The sequence below is a fragment of the Hippopotamus amphibius genome, chromosome 5, assembly GCF_030028045.1.
Source record: "Hippopotamus amphibius kiboko isolate mHipAmp2 chromosome 5, mHipAmp2.hap2, whole genome shotgun sequence".
Classification (NCBI taxonomy): Eukaryota; Metazoa; Chordata; class Mammalia; order Artiodactyla; family Hippopotamidae; genus Hippopotamus; species Hippopotamus amphibius.
The window spans coordinates 146,111,175-146,137,468 of record NC_080190.1 but is presented as its reverse complement, the minus strand read 5'-3'; the positions used below and the strand labels follow the sequence as shown (position 1 = coordinate 146,137,468).

General features: G+C 35.3%; 1 protein-coding gene across 1 annotated transcript; it reads right to left on the bottom strand.

The window, feature by feature from the left end:
• Positions 1 to 1,799: 1,799 nt before the first annotated feature.
• EBAG9 (estrogen receptor binding site associated antigen 9) lies at positions 1,800 to 25,320 on the bottom strand. Its single transcript, XM_057736240.1, is given in 8 exon segments — positions 1,800 to 3,233; positions 6,892 to 6,983; positions 10,665 to 10,772; positions 12,489 to 12,647; positions 13,397 to 13,475; positions 16,083 to 16,180; positions 25,127 to 25,285; positions 25,288 to 25,320. Coding segments are annotated over 8 exon segments (849 nt in total). The 3' UTR covers positions 1,800 to 3,112.
• Between the last annotated feature and the right edge of the window lie 974 nt (positions 25,321 to 26,294).

Sequence of the window (26,294 nt, the reverse complement as noted above, 5' to 3'; positions counted from 1 at the left end):
AAGCTTTACAGACAAGAAACAGCTAAGAGAATTCAGCACCACCAAACCAGCCCTACAACAAATGCTAAAGGAACTTCTCTAAGCAGGAAACATAAGAGAAGGACCTACAGAAACAAAAACAAAACAGTTAAGAAAATGGTAATAGGAACATACATATCAATAATTACCTTGAATGTAAATGGACTAAATGCACCAACCAAAAGACACAGACTGGCTGAATGGATACAAAAACAAGACCCATATATATGCTGTCTACAAGAGACCCACTTCAGACCTAGGGACACATACAGACTGAAAGTGAGGGGATGTAAAAAGATATTCCATGCAAATGGAAATCAAAAGAAAGCTGGAGTAGTGATACTCATATCAGATAAAACAGACTTTAAAAATCACTGATCACCATAACAAATATAATGAAAAAGTCTGAAATATTGTGAAAATACCAAAATGTAAATGAAGTGAGCAAAGGCTGTTGGAAAAATGGTGCTGATAAACTTGCTCAACACAGGGTTGCCACAAACCTTCAATTTGTTAAAAATACAGTATATTCAAAGCACAATAAGGCAAAGTGCAATAAAACCGGGTATATCTGTACTGACAAAATTTAGGCCTTTTGCAACATTGGTCATGGTTAGATTTATACTTTAGTGCTGGCTTGCAGAGTGGTGTTGAAGCTCGATCCAGGTGCCAGTTTCTAAATCCACCCCCTTCTTCCCAACCACCAGTCTTCATCCAGGAACAGTCAATGCCCTGGCCAGAGGCGAGTGCTTGTTGAAACTGAGGAATTCAGATGCTGAACATCGACTCAAAGATGCTACTAAAAAAGAGCCAGGATTCAACTAGAGAATATTCCTAGCTAAAGCTTAGTAAGATGAGATGGCTAGAAACCATGAAATGTGTATATAAAAAACATAAAATAAGTTTCACATTTTTGATTATTTATCATCTCAGTACACGAAATGCACAATTCAGATGATGGGTAGCACTTCGAACTAATTCTGTCTATGCCTGTCTATGTTTCTTTTTTACTTCTACTTATAAGCTTCTAAAACTGATAATCCTTTGCTAAAATTAAGAAAACAAAAACAGAAACCATAAATTTAGAAGCTAAAGGAGCCAGTTTGCTACTATAAAGGGTTTATCATATGTTCTTAACTCCATGACTTCTTTCGGGACAATATACCCAGTTTAATACAGGAATTTAGTTTACATACCAATAGAGGTCAAAAAATTCAAGAATTCTTATCTATTTTTTCCATGAGAAAAATCTTTCTTCCTAATTAATCATACAGAGTATAATTTCTATCCAGTCCTTATTTCTAAATAAAGAAAAATAAAAAATCAAACAAAAAACAAAATCTCACACATGAAAATCATAACCACAACAGACTTCAATGCTTGTCCACTATAGGGGAAGAGCAGTAAAACTGATTGTACTAAAGGAGAAATTATCCTTTATGACCCTCCCAATTTAGAGAAATCATGTAGCATTCCAATAATAACTAAACATAAATAAATACAAATGACATAAAAGCATTCATTATTAAAAATTTCAGTCTAATTCTATTTAATTGGGAGTTTACTGGCAAAAACTTTCTAATAAACATGATAGCTGAAAATATAGTTTGGGGCTATAACAGGAAGCTTTTTACCAAAGTTAAATTTCAACTGACTCCACTTTGCTGTATACCTGAAACTAACACAACATTGTAAATCAATTGTACTCCAACAAAAATTTTTAAAAAGTAAAAAAACAATTGCATATGTTTTTTTAAGGCTGGAATAATAAGGCTGGAAGCTTAGGTTAAGAACTTAGGGAGCTCACTGTATACTCTGTGATTTCACTATGAAATATCACTTTAATTCAAATAAATTAAAAGTATTTGGCCTGTAGAGTATTTGTGACATTTTAAAAATCCACAAAATGTTAATTTTGGGCAACAGCTTTTAAGAAAGTAAAAATCTTAAATTCTAAAGTCACAGAAGGTCAGGCTGGATGTATTTTAATTGTGGAGACAAAATCAATGAGATTTTAAACTATCAAATCTACATTTTTCCCTATGAACACAGTCTACACCTATTTCCTGAAAACTATTTTTTAAGCTACTCAACATCTGAAAATAGAAGTGTTATTATTCCTATCTTGGTTTAATAAATAAATAATGTTACCTTAGTCAACAACATAGATAACCTGTGTCAGATATATAAAACTGACACAGAAATCATCTAAAAGCTTTGAAATCATAGAACTGAAGGCTTTATGCATTTGTAAATTAATGGCTTTTGGTGGGGAGGAGCTAATGTACTTAAAGATACCATAACATCTTAAAATATCTACAATGACGGGAAACAACTACTAACACTAGCTTTTAAAATTCACGAGTTATAACAATGTAAAATAAATTTGCCATTTTAGCTGATTTTGAAGATGTTTATACATGCAATATAAATTACAAATATGTATAACATTACAACACTATCTAAAAGAAAACAATTATGTACAAAATGTTTGTGATAAATAAAATTATTGCATTTAATGTCATTTTCCTTGAAAACCATGATTACCAGATTGTCTAATGAATGCCAGTTCAAGTTAGAGGAAATGTATCCCAACACCAGCTTCTGACAACAAAAATAAGAAGTTAAAGCCCTGCAAGTTTGTCTGATTTAGGTCAGGTAATCATGGAAACAAAAGAATATTTAAAATTATTTATTTTATCATTATGCACACTGAAGGAAAGCATTATAGACAGCAGAGTTCTTTCCCACCATAAAATTATTTACACCCATTTAATTAGCTAGAAATACTAGCTTGAAGAGGTACTGATATATCCATTTGTAATAATTTCTCTACAGCAAACAACTGTCTTACAGTTGGAAAATGTTGAAGAAAATATTGTCTCATAGGTCTTTTTTGTTCTTTGAGTCTCAATCACTAAGAAGAGTTCAAGGGACTTTGAGAGAATCCTGGTGTCCTGGATGGCCTGATGAATGCACTAATATCAAGCAGTGTATCTGTATTCTGAAAATATTCTTAATTCCATACAAATGTTGCTTGGGTTGTGGAGCTCATACTTCTCCCACTGGCACTGTGACACCTGAAGAACACTTGTTATGAAAGTTTCACACCAATTTTGTTTTGTTCCTTCTTCATTAGCCGCTGTGCTTCCTTTTCCATTTTCTTCCTTTGTTGTTCTGCTGCTCTCTTTTCTCTGTCTGCTATCTTCTGCTGCCTAAAAAGAAACACATTCGTATTTTTACTTTTAGAAAACACTACACAGGTAAAATGGCAAATAAATTCCAGAGAGAAAGAGCACTGCCCTTTTACTATCATCAAATATAAGTTTAAAAAGTCTTCATTCTTCTCACTGCTTTGAAAATTTCAAAGATTTTCAAAAACAGTATTTCTTTTACTCCTTAGACCATGATTCACAAAGTAAAAAAGATATTATCTCTGTTTTAAAAATAAGTAAAATGGGGCATTCAGGCTAAGTGAAATGCCCAAAGTCATAAGATTAAGTATAACAATAAGAACCCACATCTCCTGATCCCTCTTCTTCAGATATTTTCACTAAAACACTACTTCCATTGGACCACACCTTCTTTTTGATACCATCCAGAAAAGCCTCATTTTTAGGATTAAATATCCTGTTATTATAATAGTTAAAAACAGTCAGCCAAAGATGTCAAGAACGCAAACATACAGAGCATAATGCAAAAAGAAAATGGAAACTTAAGACATGCCTTCCAACTAGAAGCTAGAAATTTAAGAATTAAAATTTGACTAGCTCTACTAATGAAGGGACAGAATGGTAGGTATTTACAAATTACACATTATGAAATACCTCCCCCACCCCATCCCTCCCCAACTCCACTGATTTAGAATCACTAAACCCTTCTATCTTTACTGATTTTTTTAAATTGAAGTATAGTTGATTTAATACAGTGTTCTGTTAATTTCTACTGTGTGGCAAAGTAATTCAGTTATATATATATTCTTTTTTATATTCTCTTCAATTATGGTTTATCACAGGATACTGAATATAGTCTGTGTACTATACAGTAGGACCTTGTCATTTGTCCATTCTATATATAATAGTTTATATCTGCTAACGTTAAATTCCCAATTCATCCCCCGCACCCCCCAGCAACCACAAGTCTGTTATTTATGTCTGCGAATCTGTTTCTATTTTGTAAATAGGTTCATTTGTGTCATATTTTAGATTCCACATATAAGTGCTCTATCTTTATTGATTGATTTCTATGGGAAGTGGGAGTAGAAATGGGGTGATGAAACAGGAGAAAGGAAAACAGAAGTTGGTCCTGGGTCTGAAGGTTTAGGGTATGAGAAAGTAAGTTAAGAAGCACACAAGGCTGAGGAAGGAAGCTGTGGGGCACAGCTGGTCACAGGATAGGCAAAACTGGGTTATATATAGAAAAATCTAGTGCGGATTACCCATATATGGGACAGCTCAAAGCTGGCTATAGTGAGTGAAGTGTATTTATAATTCTCAATCATACTTATAAATGGGAGTAAGCAGAGGTATGGATGACCAAAATTCAAGAAGGTAGAGAGATTTATTTTAGGCAACATTTTGACGGTCACCATCAATTAACTAAAACTTCAAAAGAATAGTTAAAAAAATTTACTTTTCACTAGCTCTGCTGACTTTCAAGGAAAACTGATAATTTGCACTAAAAACATCAAAATGTCAGTGGCAAAAAAGAGACAGAAGAATTATTAAGGGCTAAGTTACAAACAAATAAGATAATCAAGCTTTGACCTAGTTACTAACTGAAATATAAACATCACAATTAATATTCCTGGTACAAGAGGCAACTTAGACATTACTGCAGACAAAATATATTTTTCCTGTCCAGATACATGTCTGGAATCACTAAAGTACCAGAATCTTTTTCCTTAATGATACTAACCATAGAATTGGTAGTATTTAAAGTGGCAAAGGGAAACAGGCTAGGTTAGAGGCTATGGATTATGGACACACTTTTAAAATTCTCAGTGTTCTCCTGGGCGTGTAATAACATATGGAAGCCTCCAGGTGTCTTTGGCTCTACTTATGCAACTTGCAGCATGAAACATGTCTATTACTGACTAATACGCTCCCTCTACCAAGCTGTCATATCAAAAGCACTAAGTTTGAGTTTTTTGGTCTTGTTTTGTTCAGGGTGCAAGAGGATACGGTGCAAAAAAGAAGGTTTTTGTACAGCGAATGTTCAGCTACTTGTGCACTCATAAACTCTACAGTGTGTCATTAAGATTACTGGATTCAAAATGAATAGCCCCTTCCTTTATCCTTGTGGTTGATTACACCAATCATCACTAAAATCCCCAAAATGTTCTAAAATACTCAGACTTCTATATCTATGATTTATCCAAAAGAAATAGATTAAAAAAATAGGTGACATCTTTTTTGACGATCTGTGCAAAGTAAATATTGATGTTTACAATTTTAAAACTATTTCCTTTATACTGAATAACTGTTAAACAGAAACTAAATATTTAAAACTCTCACAACTTTAACTGACTATATAATGTGACCCCTTTAAAAAAAAAAAAAAACAACGCTGAAAATAGTAAGGATAAGACCAAAAAAAAGTCAGCCTTAACTCCCAGTTATTTAACTGCACCCTCTGCTGGTTGTTTAAGGTAATTACAATTTATTGGTAAAGATAGGAAAGGAAAATACAAAAATCAGTTGTTTTGTTAAGATAGTCAGATAAAGGGTAATTCATTTTCCATTCAATTATAAAAACCATATTTGAAAAAAACATATTGCTATATTTTACTTTATCATCTTTAAAAATGCAAAAGTAGGGCTTCCCAGGTGGTGCAGTGGTTAAGAATCCGCCTGCCAATGCAAGGGACTCGGGTTTGAGCCCTGGCCCAGGAAGATCCCACATGCCGTGGAGCAAACTAAGCCCATGTGCCACAACTACTGAGCCTGCGCTCTAGGGCCTACAAGCTATAACTATTGAGCCCATGTGCCACAACTACTGATGCCTGTGCACCTAGACGCTGTGCTCCACAAGAGAAGCCACCTCAAGGAGAAGTCCGCGCTCGGCAACAAAGGGTAACCCCCACTCGCGACAACTAGAGAAAACCCACACAGCAACAAAGACCCAATGCAGCAAATAAATAAATAAATAAATAAAATTAATTTTAAAAAATGCAAAAGTAATTTAGATACATTTACCTATCTGAGTTTTCACTAGTGAAAACGGTCACAAACTCTCTCACGGTAAATTTTCTTTTTACTCTTTGACCAAATGTTGTAGTAGCAAGAATTAAGTTTACTGCTTGCAAACACACAAATAAGAACATAACCAACAAAAACAAACTTGAAAACCTCCAGAATTATATTTTCTGTAGAGTAGGCATTACTTGACTTGTTATCTACCGCAGAGCGTTCAAGTACCTCAATTAAAATGCACGTACAAATGTAGAGTACAAGTTACTGGCACTATGCTAGACCATGGGGAAATAAAACTAAAAGTATAATTTCTGACCTACAGAAAATATATTGTTATGACTCCCATTTCACAGTAAGACATTTCAAGAGATAAACGTATTTCATAGGGAATGAAGTATAAAGCATATAGTTCAATATGGTGTATATATGTAAAAGCTCTCAATCTCCATTAATAAATTATTCTTTTGTATCTATAATGCTTTAAATTGTTTTCTGTGAGGTTTTAATCATATAAAATAGCATATGTAGTCTGAAATACAAAAAGTATCCTACATTATCTAAGGTTCAAATGAAAACGAAGAAAAACATAACATTTGGAAGAATAAACTTTCTTGACCTTAAATGCAACATTAACAAAACCAGTTCTACTCAGGCTGCAGTGTAAATATTACTCAAATACCTCAGAACTTCTTCTGCTTGCCAGGCCGCATCTTCTTCTTCTTCCCATGCATTGGTATTTTCCTGCCAGGTATCTAAGTCACCTAATTCAGGCTACAATAAAACAAAACAAAAAAATCACAATAGTCAAGGGCCATCCTTTTGCCCTGTGTCTTTTCCACTTTCTTACCGCATCCTATACAGGCTCAAATGATTGACCCTGGTTTGCCTGGAACTGAGGTGTTTCCTGAGACTCACGACCTTCCGTACTCAATAGTCCTGGCAAGTCCAGCTTTCTTCCTATTTTATGTTTTAAAGGATATTCCTTTTCTTTTTAACTTTTCTTTTTTTGCCTACTTTAGTTTGGAATAGATAAGAATTCTCTCTATAAGAATGGGGAAAAAAGAGAAAGAAAAAAAAAAAGAATGGTGAGAATAGATATTCTCCCTGTTTACCTCTTTTTTCAGTATGAAGGAGTGAGGGTGGGGGAAAGAGAAGAGACAGACTGATCCCAGGCTGGATTAGAGATGCCTGACTGGACTACTCTGTGCTGGGAAGATGAACTGGAAGAACCAAAGTTTCCAAACTAGCATAGTCATCTCTATTTAAGCACAAGTGATTTTCCAAATTTTTCAGTGGCACTTACTGTCTGGGTCCCAGGCAAAAATGTCAAGTCTGACAAAATTTATTCTTTATTGGAGTACTTCTTCTATATTGTGCTTCCTTTTGCCTGTCTTACTTACTTGATACCATCAGGGTGGCCACAATACCTCCCATTATTCCCTAGGCCAGACCTCTAAAAGTTCACTTTTTCCTTCCACAAACCAATGAAAATGCTCATTCTGGAATGTTTAGCTGGTGGGGAAATAATTACATGTACAAAATAACTGGAACCAAGCTGCGAAGAGATTTATTATATTCACTTTTGAGTACTTATACTTAAAACCAAAATAAAATGTGTTGAATTTTCTGCTCCTAACCATAAATGAGATACCATTCTCTGTTAAAAATTTTTTAAAAAATATTTCTGATTATATGTTTAATATAAATATCTAAAAGTAAACTATGTAAATCAAAGAAAAGGATTTTCAAAGTCACTGAAGCAAAATACAAATTACTCTCTGAAAAAGTTATACCAATTTATCCTCCTGACAGCAGTAGATGGAAGTCTTATTTCCTTGTATTTTTGTCAATAGAAGTAGGTAACTGCCTTCTTTTCTATCTTTGCTAATATGTTAAAATTTAAAAAGGTGTCTTGTGGATCCCTGGTGGTCCACTGGTGAAGAATCCACCTTCCAATTCAGGGGATGTAGGTCTGATCCCTGGTCAGGGAACTAAGATCCCATGTGCCACAGGATAACTGGGCCTGCACACCATAACTACTGAGCTCACTCACCTCACCTAGAGAGCCCTCATTCCGCAAACTACAGAGCCCACACGCTCTGGAACCTGCGTGCCACAACTACAGAAGAGAAAACCCGCACATCACAACTAGAGAGAAGCCTGTGCGCTGCAGCGAAAGACCTCACATGACTCAATGAAGATCCTGAGTGCCACAACTAAGACCCAACACAGCCAAAAAAAAGGGAAAATAAATAAATAAATAAAATGGTGCCTTGTTATTTTACTTTGAATTTTTTTGAGAACTAATAAGTTCAAACTTTTCTTGATGTTATCAGGTTATGTCTATTTCTTATTTGTAAATTTATCCATTTTTCTACTGAGGTGTTTGAGAAACATTTAGATATAAAAAAGGTGAAACTACTAAGACCATAAAAAAAGCAGTGGTATCTGATCCTTTAGTAGAGATGGTCTTCTAAGTAAAAAAGAAAAAGTTGTAATTAACAGATTTACTCCATAAAAACTAAATACATCTGCCCATCAAAAACATCCAAACTAAATTATAAAGCTGATAACAAACTGAAAATTGTAAAAGATGACAGAAAAAAGTTAACATCCTTAGTATAAAAAGAGCTATCATAACAATCATAACAGTACAAATGATAGATTCCAGAAAGAATGTGCAATTTAAAAGGAACTAAATTGTGATATGGGTAGTAAGATATTTTTGGCGTAGAGAGCAAAGTGCAGTAGGTTACCATTCTCTCCTAGGCAATGTCCCTTTATTTCATCTGCTTGGTGGGGAAATACAGGAAACAGCACTGGAAACATTCTCCTTCTACCTTATGTACTTCTTCCAAACTCTTTAAGCTGTTACATGTTTATAACTTTATAATAAGCTAAATTAGTGTTATAATAGCTTATAATTACAGCTAGGTGGCAAATGTACTAACTCACTGAGGAGGTTTGAACCACTTTACCAATATGGAACAAATGTAAAGTTTAAAATTCATAAATATAAAATAAAAAATTAAACATTATGATGCTATACTCTTTTAGAGAAATAACCGTGGTATTATTATGCTCTTGTAACATCATGTAACTGCATAAGAGTTATCAAAATCTGTAATAGTTATGTGTATGGTCATTCATTTAACACTGTGCCTCCCCCATTAGAATGCATTCTTCTGAGGCAAGGACCCTGCCTGTTTTGCTAACTTTCTACATTACCAGCACCTAGGCACAGCATCTGGCATTAGTAGGAATAGTTTTTGATCAATGAATTAAAACATACATAAACATGGGACCCTGAGGTAGAGGGGTCACAGAAGTACCTGTGAAGTTAAAAAAAAAAAAAAGAAAAGAAAAGATAGAAGTGGTGGTTTAAAACTATGTCTGCAAATTCTGACACTCCTTCTTCAAGAGGTAGAGCTTAATTCCTCTCCCCTGTCAGCTGGATTTAGTGACTAGCTCCTAAGAATAAAATAATGTGGAGGAGACAGTGTTTCAATTTTAAGACTAAGTCATAAACATGCATTGTGGCTCCACTCTTTTTCTCAGCAATCATTTGTTCTGGCAAAGTCAGTGGTTACATTGTAAAGAAACTAGAACAGCCACATGAAGAAGTCCATGGCAAGTAACTGAGGCTTTGTGCAACCAACCAGCATTAATCTGCCAGGCAAGTAAGTGAGCCCCTTTGAAATGAATCCTCCAATCCCAGCAGAGCCTTCGGATAACCACAGCCTCAGCTCATGACTTGTCTGGAAACTCATGAGAAACCCTGAGCCAGAACCACCCAGTTTAGTCACCCCTGGATTCCTGATCCACAGAAACTATAGGAGTTTATTGTTGTTTAAGCCACTAAGTATGGGGCTGTTATACAACAATAGATAACTAACGTAATCACGCTATCAATAATTACTAATCAATAATTAATCAATCAAAATATACTTAAAAGCTGGGGTCTGGGGAGGAGTTTGGACAGTGATGTGTTTTAAAATATTCAAAGCTGATTTTCAACCTCCAAGGTTGAAAACCAAAGTAACATACTTTCCTCACTACTTCTGTCCTTAAAAGTGTTGTATTTAAGTCAAATCCATTTTAAGTTAAACCACACTTTAAATGTAAATATACTCTACTATGGAAACAATTCACAACTTACTTAAAAATAACATGCTACTAAGGTTAAATTTTAGTGGTAATCTCTTTAAAGGTCATATTTTTAAATAATATTTTGTCACCACCTTTTATGTATACAATGGACTCTGATCTTAGTATATGATGTAATTTATAATCTCATAAAAGGATAGGATTGGTAACCTCTCTTGATCTGCTAAATCTGTTTCAAAGTCATACCAATACAAATGCTATGTTCAATTCATTTAAATTTTCTTCTTCTTTAAAGAAAATAGAAATGAAAAAAGGCTCTTGCCTAGATACCATTAACATACTTACAGATTGATGAATAAAAGGCATATCTTGTGTAGCTGCCAGTCTACTAGAGAAACCTGTGCTACCATCTGGGATGCCAAAATTTAATGGTTCTCTCTTCTTAATAATGATCTGAAAGATTAATTGAAAGAGAATTATAGGAGCATTTTACACATCACTGTATAAAAACAGACAAATGAATTAACTGACCAAAGCATTTTATAACTATTTAAAATATTCTATCTTCCTTCTTTTAAAATTTACAATGCAAAAAAAAATTTTTTAAGTCTATAAAGAGCACCAAAATTATGAGGCAATTGTCACACAAGTCAGTTACTAAGGAAAATTATATTCTACTTCTTTCTAAAACAATAAATTTTCCTCTTCCTCCTTCTCTTTCCCTACTTTCCTGTGGACCCCCAAAATATAATTAGGCAGTTTTAGTCACTGTATTAAATAAGAACATGTATCATATCCTACCAAAAGTATAACCAGTTCTCTAAGCATGTAAGTATCTATGAATACATTAACTCTTTCAGGCAAGCAGTATTAGTTTTGTAGCTTAAAAGCATTTTCATTCTAACTACTTTACTAAGGTACTATTGTAATATACTCAGTTCCCATTAAGAGCAGCAATAGACTTTCAAAATAAAAGGTACCCATTTACTAAGAAATTCACTTAAAAACTCCTTGAAAAATATACAACTTAATGGGCTTTTCAGCACTGAGACATTTGGACAACTCAACAAAAACTATGATTACAGTATGTAAATGTTATTAGCCTTGAAAAATCTAAAAATAAATGCACAGATGAAACTGGCTGGAAGGTAGAAGAGAGTGAAAAACTCTATTAGAGAATTGTGGAATAAAAAAAGGCTTCATTTTATAAAGTATATTTATAAGAAATATTTTCTATGCTTGAATGAACAAGAAATGGAACTTCAAGGTTTGTTTTTTGGGGTTTTTTTTGGAAATAGCAGGATGACTGATGACGTGGACTGGAATGATAACATTACAATATTTGAAAGGAGGGTAAGAGGGGTAAGGTGGTATGAAATAAACCCCCATTTACCATAGTATGAAGTCAGTGGACAATATCTGTGATTGGTAAATCAAGACATAACAATATAATAATATTGTATACAGATGTGATGAAAAACGCTAGAAGCCCAAGCAGAAAAATCATGAGTGGCTGCTTCTAGGAGGTAGTACTGGTATGAAGAATGATGGGGCAGAAGTGTATTGCTTTTCATTATAAGCTCTTCTATATTCATCGATTTAAAAACAATTTTTAAATGTATATGTACTATTTTGATAAAAAGAAAAAAAAAAGGAAAATACTCAGCCATTGTTCCTTTTTTTAGTAATTCCCTGCATTTTTAAGCGATTGTCTATATAGAACTCAAAAGGGATAAAATAAAGTGTGGATGACTACACAAACCCACAATAGTTACAGTAAGTTCTCAGAGCCTGGCATCAGTCTGATAATGGTATTAAACAGTGGAAACTACTTATCAGTTTGTAGACATCACTAAATTATGAACGCTTTTAAGGTCAGAACTGTATCTTAATCAGCTTACTCTCCATAGCAGAGACTGGAGTCTTGAATCTGACATACAGTAGGATTTCTATAAATGCTTAGATACAATTTTAAAAGACTTGGGGGGTACAATTCACTAGATCTATGTCCAGGTCACTTGAATGATAAACTTCTTTAACATGACAGAAAACACAATTGATAATTAGAAATAGGCTTTCTAACAAATACTAATTATACTAATTTTAATTATAGGAATCTGAAAAGCAGTTTAATAGTTTAATCTCCAAAAGCACAAATCTTTAACATACTTTCTGGGTTTTCCTTATAGTTGGTGTCATGTCCTTAAAATAGTCAGGTTCCAGTTGTTCTAAAGCATTTTGTTGTGTTGCCACATTCCCATTCCCTCCTTCAATCTTTACACTTGTGGGTGCATCTTCATCCCAGGAGGTCCACTCTTCAACATCTGTCTAAATTTATATGACCAATATTGTCAGCCACAGAATTCATCATTTATTAGAAAAATGAGCTTTCTAAAAAACATTTGTTTTTCAAACTTTTTTGACCAATGGGAAAATATAAATTTTACACCACATACCAAAACTAGATCAAAAATTTAAAAGAAGTACTCTGTGAGTTAGATATCCTGTTCTACCCATTAAAAAACAAACAACAAAACAAAAGAAAATGCTTTGAAAATTGAAGTGACTTTAAAACTACAGCCCACAGAAGGAGACTTGGAACTTGCAATCTAACCTTAACAAGGTTTACTGCCTGATAAAATAATAAATAATAACATTCTTTACAGCATTTAAATAAGATGGAGTCCCAAACATAATATTCAAAATATCCATGAAACAACCTCCAAACAAAGAAATCAAGAAATCTCAACTTCAATGGAAAAAGTCAATCAACAGACACCAACCCCAGGATGATATACATGTTGGAAGTATCTAAGACTTTAAAATAGTTATTATAAAAATGCTCCAATAAGCAATAGCAAACACTCTTAAAACCAATGAAAAAAACCAGAAAATCTCAGCAAAGAAACAGAAAATAAAGAACAAAACAAAAATTTTAGAATAAAAAAATTTAATATTAACAATAAAAATCCTGACCCTGACTACCAAATTAATGTCATGACATACTAATTGTCTGCAATCCAGTTTGAAAAATACAGTTCTGGAATACTCATTGAACATTCAAAAAAAAAAATTACCTGTTTAGGAACTGATGAATAATCAACTGTAGTTGGCAAAGTTATTTGGTCTCCACTTAATTTCCGTCCTCTGCCAGATCTAAAACAAAAATGAAATAATTTATTTCAAGAAACTACCAAAACAAGCATGGGTAAAAGCACTATGGACAGTAACTTAAGGCTTATAAAAGAATGTCTTTTTCAATTTTTGAGTTATTTATTTTAATAATTAACAGTTGTTCATTAAAATATGAAAAGAAAAGGCTTGTATCAGATATCTTTTAAATATTTTAAAACTACTGGACAGGGTAACACAACTGCTTTTTGGCTTAGGGTTCAGAATTATAGTCAAATTTAGGAGGAAGATAAAGCCAAAAACAAAAACGCAAACTGGTTTCAAACCATGCTCCTGAGAGTACTGTGAATTCTGTAAGTGAAGCTGTGGGATACCTATGCTGTTTTAACCAGGGTGGCCTGGATTTTGTCTTACATAGCTGGTTTCTTATTAAGATTACTAATGAACTATTAAAAAGTTTGAAAATCACTGGGTCGAACTATAAACTGAACCAGTAAGTTTTAAGGGTTGGTGGGAAAAGTACTATATTAAACAAGATAGGTAGTCACAGAGTTGTTAAGAGCATGGCCTATGGGATCTGTGTAAACCATGGTTTTCAATGTTACTTCTATTAATTATGAATCTTGTTAGAATTACCTATCTCTCAGTCTGAGTATCCTCATCTGTAAAAGGCAGGTATATTCAAACCTACCTTTGCAAGGTTGTTGTAAGGATTTAATTGACATATTTAAAGTAGCTAGACACTAGACTGTGCCTGCTTTTTAGTAAGACATTAAAAAAGGTAGCTATTATAAATGATTAGTCCCTTGCTTCATTTCAAATAATCTATGAAGCATCTGCTTAGAGCTAGTTGGTAAAGTCAGCTAAGTTTAGAAATTATTCTTTATTTGTTTAAAGGGTGAATAAAAAAGTAATACAGTCTACTACTAAATTTATGATGTAAACTTGGTATTTTAGAACACATGATCTACGTTCCTTCTGACAAGAAAAGCTTATTCTAACCAAGGGTCAGTTTTCTTTAAAACCAAACATACAATCAATCCTAAATATATTTACATTGACAAGAGAAGTTTATAGTGACAACAGAAATGACCTTAATATTTTTAAATCAAATGCAATGTCTTATACTAAAAGTAATCTATATTCAACAAAAGTTTTAGAAAATAATAGATACAAAGAGAAAAACACCTATAATTTATCACCACTGTTAAAACACAACTACTTCTTTCAACCTCTGGCCTCCTGGCATTAACACCCATTCTCATCCTGCTTTAACCTAGTTTTTTTCTGTCCGTGCTACTTCTAGCAATAAATTCAATGCCTCTTAATCCTCAGAGTTTTACAAAATGGTCATTTAGCAGATCTTACATTTCCTAGCCTCCCTTACAGCTAGATGACTAAGCTCTGGACAGCAGGCTGTGAACAGAATTGTATGTAACTTCTAAATCACATTCACTAAAAAAAAGGAGCTAAATGCCCTCCATTTTCTATTTTATTCTATCCTACTCTTACTGTGTCAATACTTTTTTCACAGTACTCCTAGGCCAAAAGAAATACCTAACAGTTCCATTGATTAAGTAGTTAGGCCCAAACAATTTAATACTTATGTATGTCCTATCTGCTTAGCAGCCATTAGAAAAAAAAATACATATGAATTTAAAGAAAAAGTAATATTTTGATTTCATTCTTTAATAACCACAATTACTTACTAATGGAATGTGTGTGCCTGTTGGCTACTACACAGCTTCTTAAGCCTTGGAATCACCCTCATTTTCTGTTCCATATTAATTTTGGTTCAGTACTTGCTTTTAATTACAACTGAAGATCCTAGCTTTGCAAAGATAGGTCCCCCAAAATAGAAGTAAACAAAAACTTATGTCAAATATTCAAGAACATCATCAAAAGTTATACTGCAGGAGCTAATGTTGCAAATGTGAACTACCTTAAGCCAACAGTTTGCTTAGTGTTTAATAGAGACTGACTACCACATTCACTGTGTTTTGTTGGAAAATTTAAAGTATCCTATGGTACCCCTGTGAGTGTAATGCGAGCCCTGAAGTGCCTTGGCATACAGTTTAGGAACTATAGTTCTAGGGTATGGTAGTATGACAAAATAGAAGGAATCCGAGTAAGAAAGACTTACTGAAACAGAAGGACTTACCTACCCTGGACTACCTATACATTCTGGAATATTATCTAAGAGACCAAAAAAAACCAAAAAAACCACCACACTATTCTGTTTGGGGTTTCTCTGTTAATATAAAAATAACACTCATAATGTAGTATGTAAAGAAATACCGATGCCTAATTCTACCTAATAATAAAACAATAACATACATAAAAACTTTCTGATGATTATAACAATGAAAGTTGGTTTGCTTATCTGTGAAATCTACAGTACCAAGAATGTTATTTTCATGGAAGATGTAAGAATTTGAAAGAACTGAACCTCTACTTTCTAGATATGAAAAAATATATAAAAATCTGAAAAAAATACTAGAGATTAATGAATGAATACTGCAATCAAGATATTTAGCTTAAATATAACATGCCCTGCCTTTTTGTAGTTATGAAGGCACCCAAAATCAGCGAGACGATAACCAGGTCAATTTGAACATAAAATTTCTTTACCTGCATATTAATCTCTTTAGGAATGAGAATACTGTTGCCAGGCAGGTACAAAATTTAAATAACCGAAACTGTGTGATAGCCATGGTGGGAATCAAAACCTGTGGATAAAAGCACAAAAATAAATGCATTAAGGTGATTTCATAAGCTACACTTGTGTTCTGAAGTCAACCTGAAAAGTCCTATTATGAACTGTAAAAATCAGACATATTTTTTACTTTCCTTTAGAAAGCACAAATATAACACAATAAACTTAAAACTTAAAATGTATATCATATTGAGAAGAAAGTTTTGAAGAGTTTTCAGTGGTTGAGAGGAAAAAATCCTTTTCAAAATATTCTCAGAATGGCTTTTTAAATTGTACTTAAATTATCCATTTACAATTTATTTATAATTGTTTTCTATTAAAAAATGAAAAATCAAAAAAATATAAAACAGTATATACTGAGTCTTCTGTACCTTTTGATATATGAATCATATGAACATAGTAAAACTATTCAAAATATTTTTAAACTTTTAACTTCTAGATAGGTACATTTTATCACACCCATTTCATAGGTGAGGAAATTAAGAGAGGTCAAATAACTTAAGGGCACTTAGCTAATAAGCTGGAAGTGAACTATAGAGATCTTCCAGTCCAGTGGTTCACACATATTTAAAGAAATAATGATAACTGGGCCCACCCCTAGTATATCAATTAAATATGATTTAATTGATTTAAATGTACTGAGGGGTAAAGTCCAATTATAACTAATAAGCCAAAAAAGAAAATAGAAGATACTCAATAGAAAAGGCAACAGAAAACAAGGTAAAGGGAAACAAATATTAGATAGGACAACAAACAGCAAGAAGACAGAATTAAACCCAACTGGATCAATAATCTCATTAAATGATAATTTAAAGCCAGAGATTCTTAGATTGGATAAAAAAGGAATTATATTGTTATATGCTGCCTACAAAAAATGTACTTTAAATATAAAAACACAAATAGGTTAAAAGCAAAAGGATGAGGGAAAAATATACCATGCTAACTAATCAAAAGAAAGTAAAATTGATTATTTCAATGTCAGAGAGTAGATTTTTAGGGAAAATAATATTAGCAGGCATAAAAATGTTCATTTCATAATGATAAAGGAGTCAGTTAATCAAAAGTACATAACAACCCAAAACATACATCCCTAACAACAAATTATGCCAATATCATAGAAGAGAGGTGACATTACTGTAAATAAGAAGAGGATATTGAGAAAATATTATAACTTTGCGCTTATATTTGACAAGATGAAATGGACAAATTCCTTGAAAGAAACAATTTATGAAAGCACAGCAAGAAGAAATAGATAACCTGGAAAATCTCTGTATTTATTAAAGAAATTGAATTTGTAGTTAAAAATCCCCCAAGCCGAGATGGTTTCATAAGTGAATTCTATCAAGTACTTAAGAATACCAATTCTACACAAGCTGCTAGAAAACTGAAGGAGAGGGATTATTTATCAACTTACTCTTTAAGGCTAGCATTACACTGATATTAATCCAGACCAAAGACATTACCAGAAAAGAAAACTAGAGACCAGTATCTTATGAACAGACACAAAACTCCTGAAAAACTCACAATCAACCAGAAAAAGAAGGGAACTTTCTCAACCTGATCAAGGACATTATGAAAACCTATAGTAACACGAGACTTAATGGTGAAAAACTGGACACATCCCACCTATGATTATGAACAACACAAGCACATCTGCTTTTGTCACTTCTGCTCAACACTGTAGCAGAGGTTCTGGTCAGTGCAATCAAGCAAGAAAAGGAAATAAAAGGCATTCAGATCGGAAAGGAAGAAGTAAAATTGTATAGTCTATGCAGAAAATTCAATGGAGTCTATAATCAACTGTATTTTTATAAGTTAGCAACAAACAATCACAATCTAAAATTTTAAAAAATTTATGAATACAGAAAACATGAAGTACTTAGGGACAAATCTAATGAAAGACATATTGGAAACTATAAAGTATTGCTGAGAGAAATTAAAAGACCCTTATTAACTTATTTCAGGGCTCAGAGACTTGATACTGTTAAGATATCAGATCTTCCTAAACTGAACTAGAGATTCAATGAAATCCCAATCAAAATCTTAGCAAGCTTTTTTCTCTAAAATTTGATAAGCTAATTGTAAAATTCATGTAGAAATGCAAAGGACCTATAATGGTCAAAACAATGTTGAAAAAGATCAAAGCAGAAGAGCTAATACTACCTGATTTCAAGATTTGTTATAAGCTACAGTAATCAAAATGGTGTAGTACTAGAGTCAAGACTGATAAATAGATCAATGAAACAGAAAGCAAGGTACAGAAATAGACCCACAAAATATGAACTGAAATTTATGAAGATGTGAAGGCCATTCAGTGGAGACAGTCTTTCTGATAGAGTGCTGGAAAAACTGGATATCCATGTAAAAAGAAGCCACCCAACCCCAAAAAACTTCAATCCATATTTCATACCATTTACAAAAGGTACTCAAACTGGATCACAGACGTAAATATAAAACCTAAAATACAAAACTTCTAGAAAAATAAAATTGGACAAAATCTTTGTGACCTGGGTTAGGCAAAGATTTTTTTTAGATATGACACCAAAAGCACAATCCATTTTAAAAAAATGGATAAACAGGGTTTCATCAAAATTTAAAACATCTATACTTCAAAAACACTGTTAAGGGAATAAAAAGACAAGCCACAGACTGGGAGAAAAATCTTTGCAAAGTATATATCTGATAAAGAACTTGTATCCAGAATATATAAGAACCTCTCAAAACTCAGTAAGAAAACAACCTAATTTTTAAAAAATGGGCAAAAGGTATGAATAGACACTTCATCAAAGAAGATACACAATGGTAAATAAGTACATAAAACAATGGTCAACATCATTAATTATCAGAGAAATGCAAATTAAAACAACACTTAAAAAGCATTACACACATGTTAAAGTGGCTCAAATTAAAAATACCAAGTATTGTCAAGGATGTGGAGCAACCATAACTCTCATACACCGGTCGTGGGAACATAAAATGATACAGCCATTTCGGAAAACAACTGGCAATTTCTTACAAAGTTAAACAAACATGTAGCATATGACCCAACCATTCTACTCCTAGGAATTTACCCAAGATAAATGAAACCATACACCCATTCAAAAACGTGTGGCTTTTGAATAGCAGCTTTATTTTTAATAGCTTCAAACTGGAAACAACCCAAATATACATCAACAGGTGAATGGATAAACAAATTGTGGTATATGCATAGAATACTACTCGGCAATAAAAAAGAATGAACTACTATTGCTTGCTCAATGTAATTATGCTGAATAAAAGAGGCCAGACAAAAAAAGAAATATATACTATACGACCCCATTTATTTAATAAAAAAAAACTACAGAAAATGCAAATAAATCTCCAGTGACAGAAAATAGATCAGTGTGCCTTGTGCCTTGAGATTGGGCAGGAAGGGGTGGGAAGGATGGATTACAAAGGAGCGTGAGTAAGCACTTTTGGAGGTACTGGATATACTTACTATTTTGATTGTGGTAATGGTTTCAAAGGAGTGTGTGTACTAACTAAAACTGATAAAATTTTACATTTAAAAAATGTGCAGTTCATTCTGTGTCAACCGTAGCTTGAAAATCTAGTAGAAACAATCTACTCTAATAAGACATTTTTTTAAACAGTATTATTTCACTTACAAGTTTTCAGATTCTGATTAGAATCTTAAAAGAAGTCATTTATACCTTTATCGTGTATTGATCATTTGTAACTTTTTATGGAGAGCCAATTTTCGGTAGGAAACTAAGTCAATTAGTAACAAGAAACATATTACAGAATTTCTCCAGGAATGGAACTCCCATTTCACAGCAGCATTTCAACATACCATAATAGCTAACTCTTAATCTAATACAAACTTTCTTAGTGCTTTACATGTAATAACTCATTTAATGCTCAGAACAACCCTATGAAGGACGGAAGGCAAGAAGTATTTCAGACAGGGAAACCAAGGCACAGAGGGGTTAAGTAACCTGCTCAAAGACACAGAGCTGTTAAGTTACAGAAGTGGAATCTGAACCCAGGGAATCTAGTTCTAGTGCTTGAGTCCTAAAAGATCACACTCATACTGCCTCCCTATGGTTAAATCAAAAGATATGATTTATACAAAAGAAACGCTAAGGAACTGGGAACTAGTTACAGTCGCGGCAATGACAGGAGAAAAAAAATTCTCAAAAATGGTAAAACAGGTATTATCTTGCTAGCCTTTTAAACATGGTCATTATTTCCAAATATTTCTTTACACATTTTAGTCACCTACACCATATATGTACTACATGTATTAGCCTAACAATCACTACTTTAACTATTTCTTAAAATAAGTTTTGGTGTAAGTTAGAATTAAATATATTAAGTAATCATAAATTTCCTCATTCAGAGTCTCAAAGTAAATACACAAGAAGGAAAAGGAAACTGAAATGTGTTAATTCATGAGACATGGTTATTTTTCCACTATCGAGGTAGAGTAGATCACACGTTAAATCAAGTCACAAGAAATTACAGGTAGGGCTTCCTAGGTGGCGCAGTGGTTAAGAATCCGCCTGCCAATGCAGGAGACACAGGTTTGATCCCTGCTCCAGGAAGATCCCACATGCTGCGGAGCAACTAAGCCCATGCGCCACAACTATTGAGCCTGCGCTTTAGAGCCTGTGAGCCACAACTACTGAGCCCATGTGCTGCAATTACTGAAGCCCATGCACCTAGAGCCCGTGCTCTGTAACAAGAGAAGCCACGGCAATGAGGAGCCCGCGCGCCACAACGAAGAGTTGCCCCTACTCAGCACAACTAAAGAAAGCCCGCTCACAGCAAAAAAAGACCCAACACAGCACAATAAAATAAATTTATTTTAAAAAAAAAGTAGAGCTGTATGTTCTGTCTACTCAAAACTGAAATGCTGGCTTGTTTTTTAAAATTATCTTATATGGTATAAGATAAAAAATGAAATTTATAAATATAACATAAATATTAAAATCTCCCTGGATAAATACACCATCAGTGTATTAATATGCTGTTTTAAAATGTATTTCATGTGGATTAAAGCAGAGAGCACTGTTTTGTTTTCAATTACTAGATATGAACAATAACTTCCTAAAGACTTGAAAATAGCACGTAATAGTTTTCTCAACTAGTAAGATATTACACTGATTGGTTAAAAATTACACAGTAAAAAATGGTGGTCATCTCTGATAGGGGGATGGTATTGAAGCATGAGGGAACTAAGATCTATATCTCAATCCGAGTGGTTAGCAACAACAGTTTACTGTATACACTGCTTGTGCACTATACTTTAATATAAAAGTTCAAAACAGAGCAAAACAAAAATAATAAAAGTAAAACAAAACCAGAAAGCAAGGAAAATGTAGTTAACTTTTGCAGTACCTGATCCTAAACTGCTCTGTAGAGCCACTACTGCCAATCCCTTCTAAAGAAGGGCAAAACACTTTCTACTTTTAGGGTTAGAAGGGTAGAAAGGACTAGCAGACTCTTTTCAGTAACAAGAGTAACAAAAGTCTCCCTTATTAACGCTCATGCATTTTGTACATGTGCAGGTTATATCTCCATATGAGCTGAATGATTTTCTGAATGCCTATACCTGGAGTTGGCCTACTGATTAAGATGATAAAAAGAACAGTGACTCTACAAGAAATCGAACGAAGAAAACATTAAGAATTTCACTGCTCAAGTAACTTAAATACTTGTCAAAAACATCCCCAAACAGTGGTTTACTAAGATTCAAAAAATGCAACAATTTTGACTCCTCCTTACCTTTATCCTGTTACATGTAACCTGCCAAAAAGACCTAATTCCATTTCCTAATACTGCACATATTCTTCCCTATTTCCATTGCAATTTCCCTAGCATAAGCCTTGATGACTTCTTGCTGAACTATTGCCAAGTCTTCTTAATTTCAGTATTTTTCTCTTACTGCACCTATATTTTCTATTTTGCACCATAGTTATTTCTATATACTGTATTCATCCTGCACAATCCTTCCCGTGAGGATCTTGCTCATGTTACCTCCAGTTACTATTTGCAAAATAAGACCTGAAAGAAAGGTTTGATTGCTTCATTATGAGTAGAATGATCTGAACAATTAAGACATGAATAAAAGCTTCATTTTAAAGCTGATATGTCAAGAATAAAACTCTCAACCAAAAGAAAGCAAACTTAACTAAGTGAAGATTTAGCCGAAACTTTCAGAAACATTATAAACAAAAAAAGATAGCTAGAAAAGAGACTGTAGAGGATGTGGTTAGGGAGAAAAGGGGAAAGAGTTGAGGTGATCCTCTGTCAGGATGTTTTGAAGGGAGAAGACATTTACTATTTAAGGACTGGGGAAAAGAGTTAGTCTCAGGATTTACATAAAGAAGGAGCTGAGAGTAAGTTTCATATAGAGCCTTGGTAACAATGTTCATCACCCTGCCACAATATTGCTACGTGTCATTGTTCAATAAGTATTTGTCAACTTGACTGACTTTAATGGCAACTAAAAATAAAATTTAAAATTTTGTTCCAACAGTAAATCAGCAAGTGGGACTATCATTGACACCAGAATAGAATTCTCTCCCTAGCAATTAAGAAGAATATCCTCATTCTGTGGGAAATTTGCTTCTGTGATTAATAAGAAAAAATTAATATTCACTGACCAGCTACTATGTGCCAAGCACTCTCTAAGTATTATCTCACTTAACTCATAAAACCATCTTATGAGATAGCTATTACTGTTCTCTTTTTATAAAACTGAAGCAGAGAGTAAGGTCATGTTTCCATGTTCCCAGACCCAATGATCTAGATTCAAACCTAGGTCTATTTAATTTAAAAGCCAAGAATACTTCACTAACAATAAACATTCCTAGTAATTCAATGATGGTATTATAATTTCCAAGATAAATTTTCCAACCAATTGTAACTGAAATGGGGGAAAATGCAATCAAGTTAAACATCAAGCAACACTTTTGATTTTATCAATTACACTGATTTGAAGGTAGGAATATTCTTTGTGACCCATGCTACTTAATGTTCCAATCCAATTCAATACACACACACACACACATACACTCTTAGCACCTACTGTGTAAATGGATACCACCCTGGGTGATGGGAAATACTACTGACCCAGTATACAGAAACCCTGTGTTCGATGCTCAACTGTCACAAACTAGTGACAACGCAAGGGACTAGGGATGCTGGACTTCACCAGTCTTGTTCAGTTGGTATTTCTAGGTCTTAGCCAATGCCAAGTATACAGTAGGTACTCAAATATTTGTTGAATGAAAGGAAATTCTCATTCCTTGAGTACTCAACATAGTTCTAGACAATGTATATTTTATGGCCTCACTGGAATCCTAAAGACAAACAGAAGAGGTGAGTTTCACTATTCCCATTTAGCAGATGAGGCTCAACTGCCAGTGAAGCTCACATTCACCCACCCAGAAGTTAAAGAGACTGACCCCAAAGCCCAAACTTTTCCCACACCACATCCCATTTAAGAAACCTCTTCTTTAATTTTACACTCATTGCCTCAGCTGATTTTTGAAATGCTCTCTAGATCACCAATCTGAGAAGTACATATCTTAAGGCTACCTGCATTTTGACTGTGTCAAAATACTTTTTAGAACTAAGGAAAACTAATATAATCTAATTTTAAAATTAAAATTTCCTTAAAAATTACTACAAAAATACAAAAACTTGAGATATAGCAGAAACAAAGTTCAGAACCATGAAGCAACCTAGCCTCAGGGCTTTTGGACAAAGGACATCTCTAGGAAATCAAAATAAATGACTGCTTGGCTACGTCAGGTGAAAAAGATTCACCTACAATTTAAAAAAGAATGCTGCAAAACTGAAAGATTAAATGTATCTTTCTTCCCTGTAATTCCATGTCAACTGCTGGGGAGATCTTTTCAGTAGAATCACTACATCACAAATCGTTAAATAAGCTAAGCCAAAATCTATGTTGGTACACCCTAAACAAGTCACCAATTGCTGTATTTCTAAAACGGTATTTTTGTATTTTTTAATACCAAAATTTGAAACACCATATGATCTACTACAGTACAGAACATCCTCAAATTAAGTTTGTAACACTCTGATGTAGGTTAAGGTATATCACAAGGCTCCAAAAATAAAACCACCTGACCTCACTTAAATTTGAAAAACCAAAGTTCGTCAGCTGCAAGAGAAGGGGAACTAGAAGTAGAATGTGAGAGCGGGTTGTAAAGTCGAACACTGGACCATCTCCGGCAACTCAAAGTCAGGCCCTCAAATACCACTGAGGCATTTACAAAGGCAGAGTAAAGTCTCCTGACAGGCTCAATAGGTACGAGTTTCATGACTAAAATGCTTTAACTTCGGATTACCCACCTGAAACTGACTGATGAAAACAAAAAAATCATACCCACTATACAGATGCGAAAAACGCCAGGAGCGTTTTCAGGTTACACAATCCGACGCCATACGTACGGCATTTGGTGCCAACGCTCTGGATTGCTCCAAGTGGGTGCCGGGTGAGAGGAGATTTGGATTTTGGAAAAATCTGTCTGGGAAGGAGCAAGGCCTGTAGAGGAAGGGCAGGAAGAACGGGCAAATTTCCCTGCGCAGGGCGGACCTGGGGACTCGGGGGACTCCGGGTCAAAGCCCCGCAGGCCGGTCTCCCACCCGTGAGCCGGCATGGTGAGGGCTGCACGCCCAGGGCCCGCTCCGAGTCACGGTTCCCTCACCCCAGAGGTCACCCTGACCCGGAAACAGTACACTAGAGTGGCAGTCGGCCTCCGTGGGGGGAAACCGAGAGGAGGGGAGAAAAGGAAGGTGGGAGGGCGGGAAGTGCGGGGCTAAGAGGAGGGCTAACTGGGGAAGAGCAGAGGAAATCCCCCGCCTCCAGGACCCGGGTCCGGATCGGGATGGGGGGTATGGGGGAGGGAAGCCCCTCGAGGGCGCGCGAGCCGCACACACTCACCTGCCCCTCCCCCTCCCCGCCAGCCCGGCGGAGGCTCCGAGCTGCCGCGGGTCGCGCGCGCACACAAGGCGCGCGCACGCGCACTGCCGGTCGCTTCCTTGAGCTCGCGCTCCGTCGGTTCACTCCCAGCCCCGCTCATTCAAAGCCCGGCGCGCGCTCCGTTTCAGCCGCCGCTGCCGCCGCGCAGCTGCCATAGCCGCCCCCTCCTAGCGAGACCCTCCCCCAGTCCCACCTCCTGCCCCTCCTCCTTCGCCCTCGAAGGCGGCTCTCAGTAGTCCCAAGCGCTCGCTTCCGCACCCCCGGCGTCGGGGCTGAGAGCCAATGAGCGTTGGGGGGCGGGGCCAGCGGCGGCGGCCGGCGTGGCAGCTGCCGGGGTTTGGTCATGAGTAGGTTTTTTGTGACCGTTGCTGGCTGTGGCGACTGTTCTTTCGCGAAGGGCCTTGGCTCGTTCTGTGTTGCTCTATACATAGTGCCTCCTGGTGGCACGGTGGTTAAGAATCCGCCTGCCAATGCAGGGGACACGGGTTCCATCCCTGGTCTAGGAAGATCCCACATGGCGCGGAGCAGCTAATCCCAAGCGCCACAACTACTGAAGCCTGCCGGCTTAGAGCCTGAGCTCCGGAGCAGGAGAAGCCACTGCACCGAGAGTGCCACACGCTGCAACCAAGAGTAGCCCCTGCTCACGGCAACTAGACAAAGCCCGCGCGGCCAAAAAATATATAAATAAAAAATTTTAAGTTAAAAAGTGGCACTTCACTGTGTCCCTGCATTTGTTCTTTGCTTGTTTACCGAGCTATCCAAACTAAGGTGTTCATTTTCTGTGGCTCTCTTTTTGAAGCCTGAGTTTTTTGTTTCTTTTCAGCCTGAATGTTCTTAAAAGGCTAGGATCCTATGCTGTTGTAGGTAAGGGGCCCTCAGAAAAGGATCTGCTCCACTGTTGTGAAGTGACTGGTGAGGGAGGTTAGAAGTTTACATGGTCAAAGATTGAAAGCCGTTCATGCAAATTGTTCCCTGACCAGCCTTTTTTCTACCTCTTTTTTGGCTACAACTACCTTTGTTCTGTCACCCTGAGCAGCACTTACCCATCCACTTAACTTTCTAGTACCTCAACCCCCTCCACCCCACCCCAGTCTGCACCACATTTCTATTAATAATTTAACTTATCTTC